Source organism: Nerophis lumbriciformis, linkage group LG02 (genome assembly GCF_033978685.3).
Source record: "Nerophis lumbriciformis linkage group LG02, RoL_Nlum_v2.1, whole genome shotgun sequence".
In the NCBI taxonomy this organism is placed as follows: Eukaryota; Metazoa; Chordata; class Actinopteri; order Syngnathiformes; family Syngnathidae; genus Nerophis; species Nerophis lumbriciformis.
This window is the reverse complement of record NC_084549.2, coordinates 17,245,247-17,263,437: the sequence shown is the minus strand read 5'-3', so window position 1 is coordinate 17,263,437 and position 18,191 is coordinate 17,245,247. Positions and strand designations below refer to the sequence as shown.

General features: G+C 39.8%; 1 protein-coding gene and 1 long non-coding RNA gene across 2 annotated transcripts in view; one reads left to right on the top strand and one right to left on the bottom strand.

The window, feature by feature from the left end:
- Positions 1–15,449, bottom strand: part of crtac1b (cartilage acidic protein 1b) — an 86,192-nt gene extending 70,743 nt beyond the window's left edge. Inside the window, exon 1 of the mRNA XM_061949300.1 lies at positions 15,349–15,449. Within this exon, the coding sequence (XP_061805284.1) occupies positions 15,349–15,375 (27 nt within the window). The 5' untranslated portion in view covers positions 15,376–15,449. The remainder of the gene's footprint in view (positions 1–15,348) is intronic.
- A 133-nt stretch (positions 15,450–15,582) lies between these two features.
- The window catches only part of LOC133596185 (uncharacterized), a 36,603-nt gene continuing 33,994 nt past the window's right edge, over positions 15,583–18,191 (top strand). Inside the window, exon 1 of the long non-coding RNA XR_009814622.1 lies at positions 15,583–15,683. This is a non-coding gene — a long non-coding RNA (uncharacterized lncRNA). The remainder of the gene's footprint in view (positions 15,684–18,191) is intronic.

Genomic DNA, 18,191 nt, shown 5'->3' with positions numbered 1-18,191 from the left:
TGTGCAATAATACCAGCACGTTAACTTACTAGGCCAAGTGAGGTGTGTATATTCTTCCTTTAGCACACTTACTATATGCAACTGTTTAGTACACTTGCACTTTAGCACTAAAGCACTTCTCCATCTGCCTTATGCACTTTAACTACCATGGTGACTTTACTCTTGATCTGTCCTGAGCTGAGGTAATGCAGCAACCTCCACTTTTATATGGGTCTCTATTTTATTTTATTTGTATTATTATATCCCAGTCTGTGTTTTTTATTGTACTGTTTATGTCTGATGTAGTTGCTGTCTAACTTAACTTTTTATGGACCTTGTTGCATATACCATCAACCTGCCGGGGACTGCCTTTGGCTACATTCTTATATGTTCATTATTGTGCATTGTCCCATGTAACAAAGAATGAACAAACATAGCAAATGGCGACTTCCTATTAAAAGTTTGATTATACCTCTATGAACAAGCTTATTGGTGGGTTGAGTGCGGACCTTGGAAAAATACAGCCAGCCAGTTAAGCTTTTTAAAATATATTTTTAAACCTTAAACATTGAGACTATGAATGTACAATGCCATTTTCAAATTACCGTAAGTTTTGAACTATAGAAATTATTCAAATGGTTGGAATCTGTACTTTTAAACGATATACGGGTTAATATCATGGGCAGCACAGTGGAAAAAGGTTTGGTGTGTGTGCCTCACAATAAGATCCTGGGTTAAATCCCAGGCTCTGGGTCTTTCTGTGTGGAGTTTGCATGTTCCCCCCGTGACTGCGTGGGTTCACTCCGGATATTCCGGCTTCCTTCCACCTCCAAAAACATGCACCTAGAGATAGGTTGATTGGCAACACTAAATGGTCCCTAGTGTGTGAATGTGAGTGTCTATCTGTGTTGGCCCTGCGATGAGGTGGCGACTTGCCCAGGGTGTGCCCCACCTTTCGCCTGAATGCGGCTAGGATAGGCTCGAGCCACCCCCGCGACTCCAAGAGGGACAAACAGTAGAAAATGGATGGATGGATGAATATGGTAATCATAGGGACTATGTCACAGCAGCTCCAGGCAGACAAATGGTAAATGGGTTGTACTTGTATACCGCTTTTCTATCTTTTTAAGGAACTCAAAGCGCTTTGACACTATTTCCACATTTACCCATTGACACACACACATTCACACATTCAGACAGGGCACAAAACAGAGTGGGCGGAGTTTGTGTACAGAGCAGCCAGCACGAGACTCGGGTGTCAGGGACAGATGCAGAAGCAGATTTTTCCAACAAAGATGAGCAACGTTCATATTTTCTTAATATTCAGTGTTTTATTGTTCATAGTTAATATTTTAAATCCTATATTCTTTTTTGTTTTCATGTACATTTTGGGTGTCTCGTTCAGTAAAAATGTTTTAATTTTTTTGTCAAACATTGTGTGTTTTTGTATTTGTGTGCCTGAAAAAATTTTTTTTTACAGCTATAAATATTATATATATAGTCGTGGTCAAAAGTTTACATACACTTGTGAAGGACATAATGTCATGGCTGTCTTGAGTTTCCAATAATTTGTACAACTCTTGTTTTTTTGTGATAGAGTGATTGGAGCACATACGTGTTGGTCACAAAAAATATTCATGAATTTGGTTTGTATATGAATTATAATGGGGCTACTGAAAATGTGACCAAATCTGCTGGGTCAAAAGTATACATACAGCAATGTTAATATTTGCTTACATGTCCCTTGGTAAGTTTCACTGCAATAAGGCACTTTTGGTAGCCATCCACAAGCTTCTGGTTGAATCTTTGACCACTACTCTTGACAGTATTGCCCACACGTTTAAGTCAGGACTTTGGGAAGGCAATTCTAAAACCTTAATTCTAGCCTCGTTTAGCCATTCCTTCACCACTTTTGACGTGTGTTTGGAGTCATTGTCCTGTTGGAACACCCAACTGTGCCCAAGATCCCACCTCCGGGCTGAGGATTTTAGGTTGTACTGAAGAATTTGACGGTAATCCTCCATTTTCATTGTCCCATTTACTCTCTGTAAAGCACCAGTTCCATTGGCAGCAAAACAGCCCAGAGCATAATACTATCACCACCATGCTCGACGGTAGGTTTGGTGTTCCTGGGATTAAAGGCCTCACCTTTTCTCCTCCAAACATATTGCTGGGTATTGTGGCCAAACAGCTCAATTTGTGTTTCATCTGACACCACATGTACAAAGATAAGACCTTCTGGAGGAACCGCCATCTAAACCGGCAATTTGTGACATATCCCTTTAACACCAGTAAGACTATTTTTCACGCAATAAGATGCCAAAGTGTCTCCAAACTTTTGACTGGTACTGTAACTAAAAAGTCTAACACAACTGGTATAAATACAACTGTTGAGAACACAAGCAAAGGTTTTTTGAGATGCTTTAGTAGGCCATGTTGTAAATTGGACCACTCTCTTTTAGAGTCAGTCATCAATGAAACCATCACCCTTCTCCCAGAATCATAATGACACAGACTGTCTGCTCTCTATCCTCCAAAAACGATGAAGTAGCCTGCTAACAAACACAGATAGATGAGCAAACACAGATATGATTCCCTTAAAGGGGAAAATTATCACCAGACCTATGTAAGCGTCAATATATACCTTGATGTTGCAGAAAAAAGACCATATATTTTTTTAACCGATTTCCGAACTCTAAATGGGTGAATTTTGGCGAATTAAACGCCTTTCTATTATTTGCTCTCGAAGCGATGACGTCACGTTGTGACGTCACATCGGGAAGCAATCCGCCATTTTCTCAAACACATTACAAACACCGAGTCAAATCAGCTCTGTTATTTTCCGTTTTTTCGACTGTTTTCCGTACCTTGGAGACATCATGCCTCGTCGGTGTGTTGTCGGAGGGTGTAACAACATGAACAGGGACGGATTCAAGTTGCACCAGTGGCCCGAAGATGCGAAAGTGGCAAGAAATTGGACGTTTGTTCCGCACACTTTACCGACAAAAGCTATGCTACGACAGAGATGGCAAGAATGTGTGGATATCCTGCGACACTCAAAGCAGATGCATTTCCAACGATAAAGTCAAAGAAATCTGCCGCCAGACCCCCATTGAAGCTGCCGGAGTGTGTGAGCAATTCAGGGACAAAGGTCCTCGGTAGCACGGCAAGCAATGGCGGCAGTTTGTTCCCGCAGACGAGCGAGCTAAACCCCCCTGGATGTCTTGGCTCACACCGTCCCGAAGATGATCAAGAGAAGAATATCGACCCTAGCTTCCCTGGCCTGCTGACATCAACTCCAAAACTGGACAGATCAGCTTTCAGGAAAAGAGCGCGGATGAGGGTCTGTCTACAGAATATATTAATTGATGAAAATTGGGCTGTCTGCACTCTCAAAGTGCATGTTGTTGCCAAATGTATTTCATATGCTGTAAACCTAGTTCATAGTTGTTAGTTTCCTTTAATGCCAAACAAACACATAGCAATCGTTGGTTAGAAGGCGATCGCCGAATTCATCCTCGCTTTCTCCCGTGTCGCTGGCTGTCGTATCGTTTTTGTCGGTTTCGCTTGCATACGGTTCAAACCGATATGGCTCAATAGCTTCAGTTTCTTCTTCAATTTCGTTTTCGCTACCTGCCTCCACACTACAATCATCCGTTTCAATACATGCGTAATCTGTTGAATCGCTTAAGCTGCTGAAATCCGAGTCTGGATCCGAGCTAATGTCGCTATAGCTTGCTGTTCTATGCGCCATGTTTGTTTGAGTTGGCATCACTATGTGACGTCACAGGAAAATGGACGGGTGTATATAACGATGGTTAAAATCAGGCACTTTGAAGCTTTTTTTAGGGATATTGCGTGATGGGTAAAATTTTGAAAAAAACTTTGAAAAATAAAATAAGCCACTGGGAACTGATTTTTAATGGTTTTAACCCTTCTGAAATTGTGATAATGTTCCCCTTTAAAGATTTTCTAAATCATTGTTTCCAGCTTGGCCCTAGGTCAGGGGTCGGCAACCCGCGGCTCTAGAGCCGCATGCGGCTCTTTAGCGCCGCCCTAGTGGCTCTCTGGAACTTTTTAAAAAATGTATGAAAAATAGAAAAAGATGAGGGGAAAAAATATATTTTTTGTTTTAATATGGTTTCTGTAGGAGGACAACCATAACACAAACCTCCCTAATTGTTATAAAGCACACTGTTTGTATTAAACATGCTTCACTGATTCGAGTATTTGGCAAGCACCGTTTTGTCCTACTAATTTTGGCGGTCCTTGAACTCACCATAGTTTGTTTACATGTATAACTTTCTCCGACTTTCTAGGACGTGTTTTATGCCACTTCTTTTTCTGTCTCATTTTGTCCACCAAACTTTAAACGTTGTGCATGAATGCACAAAGGTGAGTTTTGTTGATGTTATTGACTTGTGTGGAGTGCTAATCAGACATATTTGGTCACTGCATGACTGCAAGCTAATCGATGCTAACATGCTATTTAGGCTAGCTATATGTACATATTGTATCATTATGCCTCATTTGTAGCTATATTTGAGCTCATTTAGTTTCCTTTAAGTCCTCTTAATTCAATGTATATCTCATGACACACTCTCTCTATGAAATATGGCTTTTAATTTTTTGCGGCTCCAGACAAATTTGTTTTTGTATTTTTGGTACAATATGGCTCTTTCAACATTTTGGGTTGCCGACCCCTGCCCTAGGTAAAGATCTGCATATGGTTTAGGCTTTCCCTTTTTAAAGGGCAGAGTCCTTCAAGTTATTTTGTTCTAACAACTGTCTGAAACATGTGAAAAGACTAGAATTGAAGTTTACACTTTATTCTAAAAAATGGAATATGTACAAACAATAGCAGTACCAGCGCTGGAGAGAACACCGTGATTTACAAAGTCTGGCGCGTTCTCTCTCGATGGCCTCATTGTTCACATTCTGCTACCCCTCCTATCCAGAGTTTGTTTGGGCTTTAGTCCAACAAAACCAAAAGTTAACCTTAGTGTGTGTGTGTGTGTGTGTTTTTGACACAAACGCCTGCTTTCGCTCCATCTCGTACCTGGCACCTCTCCTCATCATCAAAACTAGTATGCTTTGTGTGTGTGTGTGTGTGTGTGTGTGTGTGTGTGTGTGTGTGTGTGTGTGTGTGTGTGTGCAAAGATTAGAACACAGAGTGGACGTGTTTTGTTCCTCAAGCAGAAGCAGTGCACAGAAAATGACACCTTATCCATTCCATTCAACTAAGGCGGAAAATATTCCTCTAACAATACACATAACTGCATGTCTCATTTGCATAAACTTATGTTGTCTCTCTCAAATGACTTTTCCCAAAGCTATCTCCATTTTTACATTTTGAACGACACCCATTTCTCTCTCCGACTTCCAGCAAACGAGAATCACGCAATAACAGTAAATCGCCACGTTCCCGACCCCTGACACAGTCCGTGGTTGCTAATACTTATTAAAAACGTATTGCGAGCCGAGCGGCTGCAGATCTTTGGCAGAGCTTTGTGCTGCGCTCAGACATAAAGATAAAGATATAGCGCTGCGCTCAGTGGCGTTCTGCAGACTTAGAAAGTGAACAACCCATCACGTGAAGACAGGCTGAGGAATTACAGGACAGATAATCCATACAGAGAGAAGAGTCTGAGCCCGAGGACGAGCGAGAACACAAGGAAAACCGATATGACCCAACATAACGGACTTGAGGTGTTGTTTCCCCAAGGATGGTGGCCACGTTTTAAATTGGGAAGTCATTGCGGATAATAGGACAGAGTGATAGGTAAGAGTCCTATTAGTGGTCAACAGATAAAAGGTGAGCACAAGACGACTTGATCCAATTGGCTAGTAAAAAGAAGAAGGCGGGAGATGAGAACAACATCCCTGCTGGGAGGAAGGAAAAGCACAAGGTCACCCCCTTAAAGTTGAAATAAAACACTCATCATCATGCTGCAAAACTTAACACACACACACACACGCACACACTAAGTGGCGTTTACAAGCTGACACCTTAATTTGCTCAGCCGGCGGATTTATGCAGGCAGCCTTCTTTGTCATAGCAGCGCGGCTGCTTTACTGCGGCAGCTTCTTCCTTTCTGCTTCCACCCTGCATGTGATTGATGCCTCTTTAACATCTCGCTCAACAATTCAATTGAAGATAAAAACCACATTGCACTTTGAGTAATACTCCCTAAAGCCCAGCAGCCGTGAGAGGAAGCGCCTCCCCTGACAACTGTGGAAATATCGCTATACTGACAAAGCCCTCCGCCCTCTTCGCTGGTGGCTCTTTAGCTTGTAACGGTTAGCAAGTCAGGTTAATTAACCACAATGGAGGTTGGAAATAAGGCGGTTTCTCTCTATTAGTCCAGGGGGATATGACAAATTAATTGCGGAGAGGGACATTTTATTCTAAAGCTTTCACCAAAAGATGGTACGTACTGTTCTCTTTCAAAAATATTCAACTAAATTGTTTCGAGCCACATTTTCAGAAAGCTAAGAACCGGGGAGGCGGACTTCTTCATTCAGTATTAGTCTTTTTAGAAGCATTTAAGTCCCATCTTAAAACTCATTTGTATACGCTAGCCAGTGGTGAGGTTATTACGTGACCACAGATGACCCGCGAGATGTTCAAAGTCGGGACCCGGGGTGGACCACTCATCTGTGCATCAGTTGATGACATCTTTGCGCTGCTGACTTGTCTCCACTCAAGATGATCCCCTGCTGGCCCCACTATGGACTGGACTCTCACACTATTAACTAGATCCACTCGACGTCCATTGCACCGGTCACCCGGCGGGGGTCCCCACATCTGCGGTCCCCTCCGAGGTTTCTCATTGTATCCCGTTGGGTTGAGTTTTTTCTTGTCCTGATGTGGGATCTGAGCCGAGGATGTCGTTGTGGCTTGTGCAGCCCTTTGAGACACTTGTGATTAAGGGCTATATAAATAAACTTTGATTGATTGATTGATTTTTTTTTTGTATATTCCGGAGAACCAGTGTCTCTACAGTGGGCATTTAAATTAGGTCTATTTATTTTGTCAGATTTACAGGAGCCTTCTGCAAAAAAAGCAAGTCAAAGATCATCTCTATGACAGCAGAATTCGCTACAAAAATGTGAGTCTCTAACAAGTTTTATTGATCTGAACTCGCGGGCCACCAGTGGAATAGCCCGAATAATGAAAAAGAGAGGACCTAAAATGGTACCTTGAGGATCACAACTAATATAACTAATGAAGTTAAACGAATGACTACTGATGTCATGTCTGTGTGACCATGTTTTGTATTAGTCATGTTTTGTTTTGTTTAGTTATTGGACTCTTTAGTTTCTGGCTTTTCACTCCCTTGTCTTGTTTCCATGGTTACCCATTAGTTTCACCTGTTTCACGTTTGGACTCATTGTGCACTCTTGTTTGTCACCATAGCAACCCATTAGTTTTCACCTGTCACGTCACGCACCTGTTTCACGTTTTGAGTCACGCACCTGTTTTCGTTAATCATGTCTGTAGTATTTAAGTTCATTGTTTTCAGTTTGTCTTTCTGGCGACATCCCACATGTATGCTCTGTACATTCCTGACACTTGTTTTCATGTCCATCCGTCATGCTGCTACTTTAGTCCAAGCCAAGTAAGTTTTTGTTTATTAATGCCACGGTTAGTGTTTTTTGTTGTTCATAGTTTCTGCCTTTGTGCAAGTATTTGTTTCCATAGCCACATTGTTTCTCCGCCACTGTGTGCGCTTTTCGTTTGTATTTTTTTTTGATAGTAATAAACAATCATGTACTCACATTCCCGTCTCGCCCGAGCCAACTTTCCGTTGCCTTCCGGAAAAGCAAACACCCAGGACCAAGTCATGACAACTGACTGCATCTGAAGTAAACCAACTACAGCAACACCTTAGTTACATTAATCATATTACAAAAAAAATGTCTAACTGCCAAAAAGAAGATGACCTAAACGGGTGCCTTGATAAACACCTCGATTATTGTAAATCACAAGTTCGGACCCCAGGGTTCTTTGTTTTCGAGCAAGGTAAAGATGTCAAGCATGGATCTGTGTTGTGTTTTTAGGAATTTTCTGCAAAAAATGTTTGTCTCCCAAGTTTTCAACTGAACTTTGGGGCTTGTCATTCCCTAGGATTTGACCCCCGGGCTGCAGGTTGAATAGACCTGACTTAAGGCCTACCATAAGTCAGGTTCACTATAACTGCTGGTAGAAGTAATAAACAAATTTAGTCACGTGTTTAAAACGTGATTTTGAAATGAATTTTGTGTGGCCCAGCCTCACCCCAAACGCTACCTCGATCCTCCCCCAGGGAAATTGAGTTTGAGACCACTGCACTAAAGTTATAGTGGGTGTTTTGTTTAGCACATTGAATGAGAACTGCCCTATAATTTTGCCTATCATTCACAATATATATATATATATATTATTCTGTTTTTATAAACACTAACCAGTGAGCTAACAATGGAGGTAATGTGGATTTTAATTATTCCGCCAATAAAGCGCTCTAAAAACCTCCAACAACGTCTTAAATACGTGCTGTTTGTATATATGTACAACAGGCACATTCTTATCAACATGTAATATTTACCTATTTTGGTCATTTTAAGCATTACGGCAGCGCATTAATTTCACAGACACATCAAAACGTCCGCTGTTTCCTTTAACAACAACAACTACTACTATTCATGGCAGACTTTATGAGAGACAACACAGATTACCTTGGGACAAATAATGATCCGGACCTTTTAGGCTGAATATAAGGAGGATGATCTACAAGTTTTATAAGCTGGGTGATAAGCAGATACTGCAAACAGCATAATAGAGCAATCACTTACTATACAATGTCTGCTCTCACTGGAATGCCAACTGATGGCGTGTTCATATCTTCCCGTTGGGGTGAAGAATTAATCATAATTCTCACGCAGGTAAGTAAAAGAAAATTAAAAAAAGGTTGGCCTTTTGTGTCTTTTTCGCAATCTCCGTGTCTCAGTTGACTGTCATTGTTGACCAACTTCTCAGCTTATGACCACAACCTTCTACTACACAAGTGAAAGGTATGATTTATAATCTAGAATGAACTTTTACCGAATCAGAAGCATGCAGCAGACATAAGAAATCGCTTATTTTATGATCACAGCATATTTTATGTGCTTGCCATAAGTCTGTAGTGTATATGAATGGACTTGTTTTTATTTCTTTGTTGGTTTTTATGTGCGTACTTCATGTGGGTTTCACTTTGTGCTTTCAATCTCGTTGTAATTTTTTTACAATGACAACATAATAAATGTATCTACCGTATTTTTCGGACAATAAGTCGCAGTTTTTTTCATAGTTTGGCCGGGCTCCAGTGCGACTTATATATGTTTTTTCCCTTCTTTATTATGCATTTTCGGCAGGTGCGACTTATACTCCGAAAAATACGGTATCTATATGCCAGTTACCTCTTTGTGATTACGGCGTCACTAAAAGTAGTTCCACAGCGTTACATATACTGTAGGTCCCACTGTAATTTTGCTTCATTGCTGTGAGAATATTGTGTGTGGCTGAAGCATTAATGACTGAGACTACCCAGGACTAGCTGCAGTGTGCTCAAACAACCACCACGTAGCATCCGTGAGCAGATAATAGCATATCATCTCTTTCTCTTTCGGACTTAACAGGTTGGTATTGCATTCTACCCATATTTTTCACTCACACTTAGAGTAAAAATTGAGGCAAAATTAAACTGGTAACATCTGTAGTGCTTATAATAGCAAATGTCGCTGAGACTTGGTTAATATGCAGATCACCAGATGTATATTGTGTATATTGTTTGCGGTTTTTGGATGTTTTTTTTAGAGAGATTTATGGACGTAATAGCTTTCTTGTTAGCCCCCTTGTACTTGCCGTATACTGTATGTGTTCTAGTCTTACATAAGGATTGTGAATGATAGGAACATTTTTTTTAAAATATCAAATTTGAAGTCCGTCAGATTCGGTGTTTATTTTTGTATTTATTATTCAATCATATCTTGCAGTCTATCCAAAAATGTTACAATTTTGCAACAATTATGAAGTGGATTAATCAATCTGTGATGGGCCTGTGATAAGCTCTGGGTGACTTCACTGCTCACTCAACACTGCAGACGTCATAACGTCATTAAGCGCACCTCATTCACACACAGCACCAACATATGGGAACAGGATGAGGTGATAAAGCAAAAGTAAAACATGTGATAAAGCTATTTGTGGCAGGATTGGCCAATTTTGTTAAAGTTTCACTTTTGCATGTCATGGCACATAATTGTGGTGCGTTCAAGGAAACGTGATTAAAGAGGCATCATTTTAAAGACAGGGTAGACATAACCTTTGGTTGATTCACTAATATTATTATAATATTGATGTATTATTAGGAATATTATTATCCAATAATGATAATCCTACATGAATCAATGAATCTCTATAATAAAGGGAAACTGGACTGATGTATAACCATATACAAGTGAATAATGACAAGTATGATTTTAAAACTCACATTCTGGTTATTTTATGTACAATGTTTCAGTACGATTTTGTAAGAAGTATGAAATCAAAATAAACAAGTAAATAATTAGGTTTTTTTTAGTGCATGTAAACATACTGAGTGTGTGTATGTTGGGAGGTGATGTCAGGTTTAGTGTGTGGGGTGGTGACCCTTTAGGAGTCTAATAATCCATCCATCCATCCATCCATTTTCTACCGCTTGTCCCTGTCGGGGTCGCGGGGGGCGGGGGGTGGAGCCTATCTCAGCTGCATAAGGCGGTGTACACCCTGGACAAGTCACCACCTCATCGCAGGGCCAACACAGATAGACAGACAACATTCACACTCACATTCACACACTAGGGACCATTTAGTGTTGCCAATCAACCTCTAATAATAATAATAGTAATAAATAAGTAACATTAAAGACCAAAATGGGGCCACAAACACAATCTGGTTCAGGGTGACGCAAAGCATTTAACATGGATGCTTAACACTGGCTGACCAGGTAACAGAAAACCAAGCTGGCAATACCGGATTTTGGTAGAAACACCACCATGAGGTATAGAAAAATAGTTTTCTGCTAAGATATTTTGGACAGACATATGCTTGTAGCATTGTAGGAACAGTTTGGGAAAGACCATTTTCTGTTACAGAACCTCTGGTTGAAGGCCACATTTGTAAAAAGTGGAAAGTCCATAATGGCTTGCCTTAGATCAGGGGTCAGCAACCCGCGACTCTAGAGCCGCTCTTTAGCACCGCCCTAGTGGCTTCCTGGACCTCTTTCAGAGATGTGTGAAAATGGAAAAAGATGAAAAAATATATATATTTTTTGTTTTAATATATTTTCTGTAGGAGGACAAACATGACACAAACCTTCCTAATTGTTAGAAATCCCACTGTTTTTGTTATACATGCTTCACTGATGAGAGTATTTGGCAAGCCCCGGTTTGTCCTACTAATTTCAGCGATCCTTGAACTCATCGTAGTTTGTTTACATGTACAACTTTCTCAGACGCCGCCACAGAAAGACATATTTTATGCCACTCCTTCTTTGTCTCATTTTGTCCACAAAACGTTGTATACTGTGCGTAAGTGCACAAAGGTGAGCTTTGTTGATGTGATTGACTTATTGGAGTGCTAATCAGGCATATTTGGTCAGTGCATGACAGAAGCTAATCGATGCTAACATGCTATTTAGGGTAGTTGTGTGTACATATTGCATCAGTATGCCTTGTTTGTAATATATATTTGAGCTCATTTAATTTCCTTTACTTATGCACTTATAGTTGGACTCCGCCAAGGCTGCCCTTTGTCACCGATTCTGTTCATAACTTTTATGGACAGAATTTCTAGGCGCAGTCAAGGCGTTGAGGGGATCTGGTTTGGTGGCTGCAGGATTAGGTCTCTGCTTTTTGCAGATGATGTGGTCCTGATGGCTTCATCTGGCCAGGATCTTCAGCTCTCGCTGGATCGGTTCGCAGCCGAGTGTGAAGCGACTGGGATGAGAATCAGCACCTCCAAGTCCGAGTCCATGGTTCTCGCCCGGAAAAGGGTGGAGTGCCATCTCCGGGTTGAGGAGGAGATCTTGCCCCAAGTGGAGGAGTTCAAGTACCTCGGAGTCTTGTTCACGAGTGAGGGAAGAGTGGATCGTGAGATCGACAGGCGGATCGGTGCGGCGTCTTCAGTAATGCGGACGCTGTATCGATCCGTTGTGGTGAAGAAGGAGCTGAGCCGGAAGGCAAAGCTCTCAATTTACCGGTCGATCTACGTTCCCATCCTCACCTATGGTCATGAGCTTTGGGTTATGACCGAAAGGACAAGATCACGGGTACAAGCGGCCGAAATGAGTTTCCTCCGCCGGGTGGCGGGGCTCTCCCTTAGAGATAGGGTGAGAAGCTCTGCCATCCGGGGGGAGCTCAAAGTAAAGCCGCTGCTCCTCCACATCGAGAGGAGCCAGATGAGGTGGTTCGGGCATCTGGTCAGGATGCCACCCGAACGCCTCCCTAGGGAGGTGTTTAGGGCACGTCCGACCGGTAGGAGGCCGCGGGGAAGACCCAGGACACGTTGGGAAGACTATGTCTCCCGGCTGGCCTGGGAACGCCTCGGGGTCCCACAAGAAGAGCTGGACGAAGTGGCTGGGGAGAGGGAAGTCTGGGCTTCCCTGCTTAGGCTGCTGCCCCCGCGACCCGACCTCGGATAAGCGGAAGAAGATGGATGGATGGATGGATATGCATTTATAGTTGTTTGTGTGCCATGTTGTTCCAGACCACAGCAAACGTTAACCAGCTTGCAAATATTTTTTATAAATCTGTTAGAAGAAGACAGCCTGCCGTTTCCTTAAACTTGGACACACACATCTATACCTTTGGCCATTATAAGCCAGTAATTTCCAAGAGCTATCTCATCCCGTAAGAAGCCTCCATTTTACTAATGATTTCCAATGTTGTAAAAATGTAAGAATAAAAATTAAAATACAACAATTCTGTCAACGAAGATTTGCGTCAGTCTTTGATAGTAGTCTAATATAACTAATATAGACATTTACGTCATGTGTTGCCTTCATTATAACACTTATATAAGACTTTTAATTTTTTGCGGCTCAAGACAGTTTTTTTTTGTTTTTTTTGGTCCAATATGGCTCTTTCAACATTTTGGGTTGCCGACCCCTGCCTTAGATAGAATACATCAAGCATTAATCTTGAAATAGGACACAGGCTGCATTTTGCTATAAGACAGGACATAAAGTTGTCCCTAATAATTCAGTCAGGGAAAGGAAGTCTGAAGACCACAGGGGAGCTGCATTGACAAAATAGTAGGGAGATGTCTTGTCCACTCAAGGACATCCAGCCTCTATTCGTCACAGTGAATTTCCACTTTTCAGTTAAACTTAGAACATCTTTCCAAGTGTAAGTAGTCACAGACCATTCTCTCTACTCTATTGGTTTTGAGGACATAACGTCTTCTCGCTATCTCACCGCCGCCTGAGTACCAACAAGAAGCATATTTCTTTTTTTAGGTAAAAACAATCAAATACCATAAAATAGCCTCCGGGATAATGTGTCGTCTAAGGCCTGGAGAAATGTTTTCACTTTGGGTTATTTATACCGGCATTAAGAGGCCATTACGGCAGCGTGCAGCATCAGCATGTGCCTTGTGGAGCGTTCATGCTCAGCTCTGATCCTGATAACACTGCGACAAAGAGCCAGTGAAGACGTTCAATTTCAAAACACGCTCTCGCACCGTCTCTTTTTGCTGTGAAGGACACCCCCTTGCTGCAGAGCATACAAACACACACTGGGCTGGACTAGTCCCTGCGAATGACACTTAACTTTCACTCTCGGTAATCAACAGCCACCATTAAAGTGAAGCTCTAATTTATCCATCAAGGACTATAGCGGCTCCTCCAGGGCACAATACTTACAACACAGTTTATAGTTTGAACAACATAGTATATACAGTACATCATTTATTTATTTAAATGTTCTCCTTTTTTTTATAAGCCACATTTAGCATCAGTCATCACTTTTGATTATGCATGCCTTTCAAAAAATGTTGTAGAATAATAACAATTTACTAAATATTACAAAGAATCAAAAATAATATCACTAAAAGGCATTAAAGCGTGTATACTAATAACCAAAATGTCCTGTATATAGAGTAATGCATATTCTGTACATCCATAAAAATTCAAATTCTGAAAGTAGCAAAAGTCACAGCATTGACCTATGACCCTGCATGCATTTCATTAGATTTACATTAACATAGTAAATAATATTATAACATGACTACTAGGCACACCTTTTGTGATATAACTTTAAACAATGTTATATCACAATTTATAGTATAAACAATATAGTAAGTATCATGTTAAATACAGTGTATCATATATTTATTGTAATTTTCTCCTTTTTTTATAAGCCACATTTAGCATCAGTCATCACTTTTGATTATGCATGCCTTTCAAAAAATGTTGTAGAATAATAACAATTGACTAAATATTACAAAGAATCAAAAATAATATCACTAAAAGGCATTAAAGCGTGTATACTAATAACCAAAATGTGCTGTATATAGAGTAATGCATATTCTGTACATCCATAAAAATTCTCATTATGAAAGTAGCATAAGTCACAGCATTGACCTATGACCCTGCATGCATTTCATCAGATGTACATTAACATAGTAAAGAATATTATAACACAACTAAGCACACCTTTTGTGATATAACTTAGAAAAAATGTATATCACAATTTATAGTTTGAACAATATAGTAAGTTATCATGTGTATCATATATTTATTTTAATGTTCTCCTTTTTTTATAAGCCACATTTAGCATCAGTCATCAGACTTTTAATTATGCATGCCTTTCAATTGTTTTTGTAAAATAACAATTGACAAAATATTACAAAAAAAATCTAAAATAATATCACTAAAAGGCATTAAAGATGGTATACTAATAACCGAAGTGTCCTGTATATAGAGCAATGCATATTCTGTACATTCATAAAAATTCAAATTCTGAAAGTAGCATAAGTCACAACATTGACCTATGACCCTGCATGTATTTCATTAGATTTTGATTAACATAGTAAACATTATTATAACACAACTACGAGGCATAGCTTTTGTGATATAACTTTAAAAAAAAAGTGTGTAGATTTGTTTTTAATGAGGGAAATAACTTAATTAAGTTCATACACACATAACTTTATTGGACCTTCTATAGATATGCAAGAAGTAGCGTTCCGATAATTAAACAATTATAAGTTTTACCAAATACATGAAATTACACAAACTTAAAATAAACTTTATATCGTCTCTTTTAGCATAGGGTTTTATCAACTTAGGTTAATGAGGTACTCACAGATGTAAAGGGAAAAAACTCCAGCATGAAGACAAGAAGAGTCCCTATCCTGGTTTAGATGTGCCCTGAAGTCCGCGGTCTTTTTTCCTTCACCACTTATTCCCTTAATAACTTCCAAAGGTTTTCCTTTATGATATTTCTGGGGCGGCGATAACAGCCAATCAGAGCGCGACTTTATGAATAATTAAAGAAAACAGCCATAGAGAAGGCAGTGAGGTAGAGGGTGGGCGGGACCTCAGGTGTTCTCTCACAGTGATGTGAAAGCGGGGCTCAGCTGGGAGGAGGACCGCGACGACGAGCTCCGATGCGATTATCAAGACTCCTGTTTCAACCATGTGAGGCACTTTAGATACTGTCTGTCGTCTGTCTTTCATGTACACATTTAATTATATATCGGTACACATGATTTGTTTAATTATATACCGGCACATATTGAGGGGGGAAAAAAACACTGTTTCAGGCAACTTCCGCATTTTACAACCACGTGATCCGGTTAGGACGCTCTCTGAAGGTTCATTAGCATTAGTTTGAGGTTTAAAATATAATGATATTAACAACAACAATTGGATTTTAGTCACAACTTTTAATTAAAGTGTGCTGAAGTACTCGATAAACAATCAACAATTTAGCCAATGATCATATTTGCCAACCTTGAGACCTCCAAATTCGGGAGATTTGGGGGGAATTGAGGTGGACGGGGTGGGCGGGGTTAAGGGGGAGGAGTATATTTATCGCTAGAATTCACTGAAATTCAAGTATTTCTTATATATATATATATATATATATATATATATATATATATATATATATATATATCCATCCATCCATCCATCCATTTTCTACCGCTTATTCCCTTTTGGGGTGGCGGGGGGCGCTGGAGCCTATCTCAGCTACAATCGGGCGGAAGGCGGGGTACACCCTGGACAAGTCGCCACCTCATCGCAGGGCCAACACAGATAGACAGACAACATTCACACTCACATTCACACACTAAGGCCAATTTAGTGTTGTCAATCAACCTATCCCCAGGTGCATGTCTTTGGAGGTGGGAGGAAGCCGGAGTACCCGGAGGGAACCCACACAGTCACGGGGAGAACATGCAAACTCCACACAGAAATATCCCGAGCCCGGGATTGAACCCAAGACTACTCAGGACCTTCGTATTGTGAGGCAGATGCACTAACCCCTCTTCCACCGTGACGCCTATATATATATATATATATATATATATATATATATATATATATATATATATATATATATATAGGCGTCACGGTGGCAGAGGGGTTAGTGCCCCGTACCAAAAAGCCCTTGATGAAAGCGGATACAATTTCACCCTCACCTATGAACCCACGCCAGGAAACCAGCCAAAAAAGAACAGAAAACGGAACGACATCATCTGGTACAACCCCCCATACAGCAAAAACGTCTCAACGAACATTGGACACAAATTCCTCAATCTGATTGACAAACACTTTCCCAAAGACAACATCCTAAGAAAAGTATTCAACAAGAACAACATTAAATTGAGCTACAGCTACATGAACAATATACGACAAATCATCTCAAACCACAACAAAACAATTGCAAATGAGCCGTCGGCCCTCAGACAGAGCGACTCCAAAACCAACAAAGGATGTAATTGTCGAAAGAAACCTGATTGCCCCCTCAACGGGGGGTGCTTACAAACATCAGTTGTCTACCAATCTAAGGTAATACGCAAGGACATTAACACCTCCGACACATATGTAGGATTAACCGAGGGAGAATTCAAAACCAGATGGAACAATCACAAGGCTTCTTTCAGGAACAAAAACCTGCGAAATACCACAGAACTCAGCAAACACATTTGGGACCTCAAAGACAATAATGTTGAATATTCAATAACATGGCAAATTCTTGCATCCAGCACACCTTACAATAGTGGTAATAAAAGATGCAACCTATGCTTGAAAGAGAAACTGTTTATTATTTACCGTCCAGACCTGTCATCCCTCAACAAGCGCAGCGAAATTGTAACAACATGCCGCCATAGACGGAAACACCTCCTAGGCAACACATGAGCCAATCACCACGCCCCTAGGCCAGCCTGTACCCACCCACTCTGTGCCCTATATAAACCATGGTATGCGAATGCTCCCATTAAAATCTCCTGATGATTGACGGTACCCCCCCTCATGAAACAGGCCTGTAGAGATGAAATAGTCTTGTGATTTTTTTCCCACACATACATATATATATATATATATATATATATATAATAAATATATATATATATATATATATATATATATATATATATATACATATATATAATAAATACTTGATTTCAGTGAATTCTAGCTATATATATATATATATATATCTATATATATATATATATATATATATAGCTAGAATTCACTGAAGTCAAGTATTTATTATATATATATATATATATACATATATATAATAAATACTTGACTTCAGTGAATTCTAGCTATATATATATATATATATATATAGCTAGAATTCACTGAAGTCAAGTATTTATATATATATATATATATATATATTTATTATATATATATATATAATAAATATATATATATATATATATATATATAATAAATACTTGACTTCAGTGAATTCTAGCTATATATATATATATATATATAAATGATGAATGGGTTATACTTGTATAGCGCTTTTCTACCTTCAAGGTACTCAAAGCGCTTTGACAGTATTTCCACATTCAAATCAAATCAAATCAAATCAACTTTATTTATAAAGCACATTTAAAATTTACCACAGGGGTAGCCAAAGTGCTGTACAATGAACAGGTTAAAAGATAAAACGAGTAC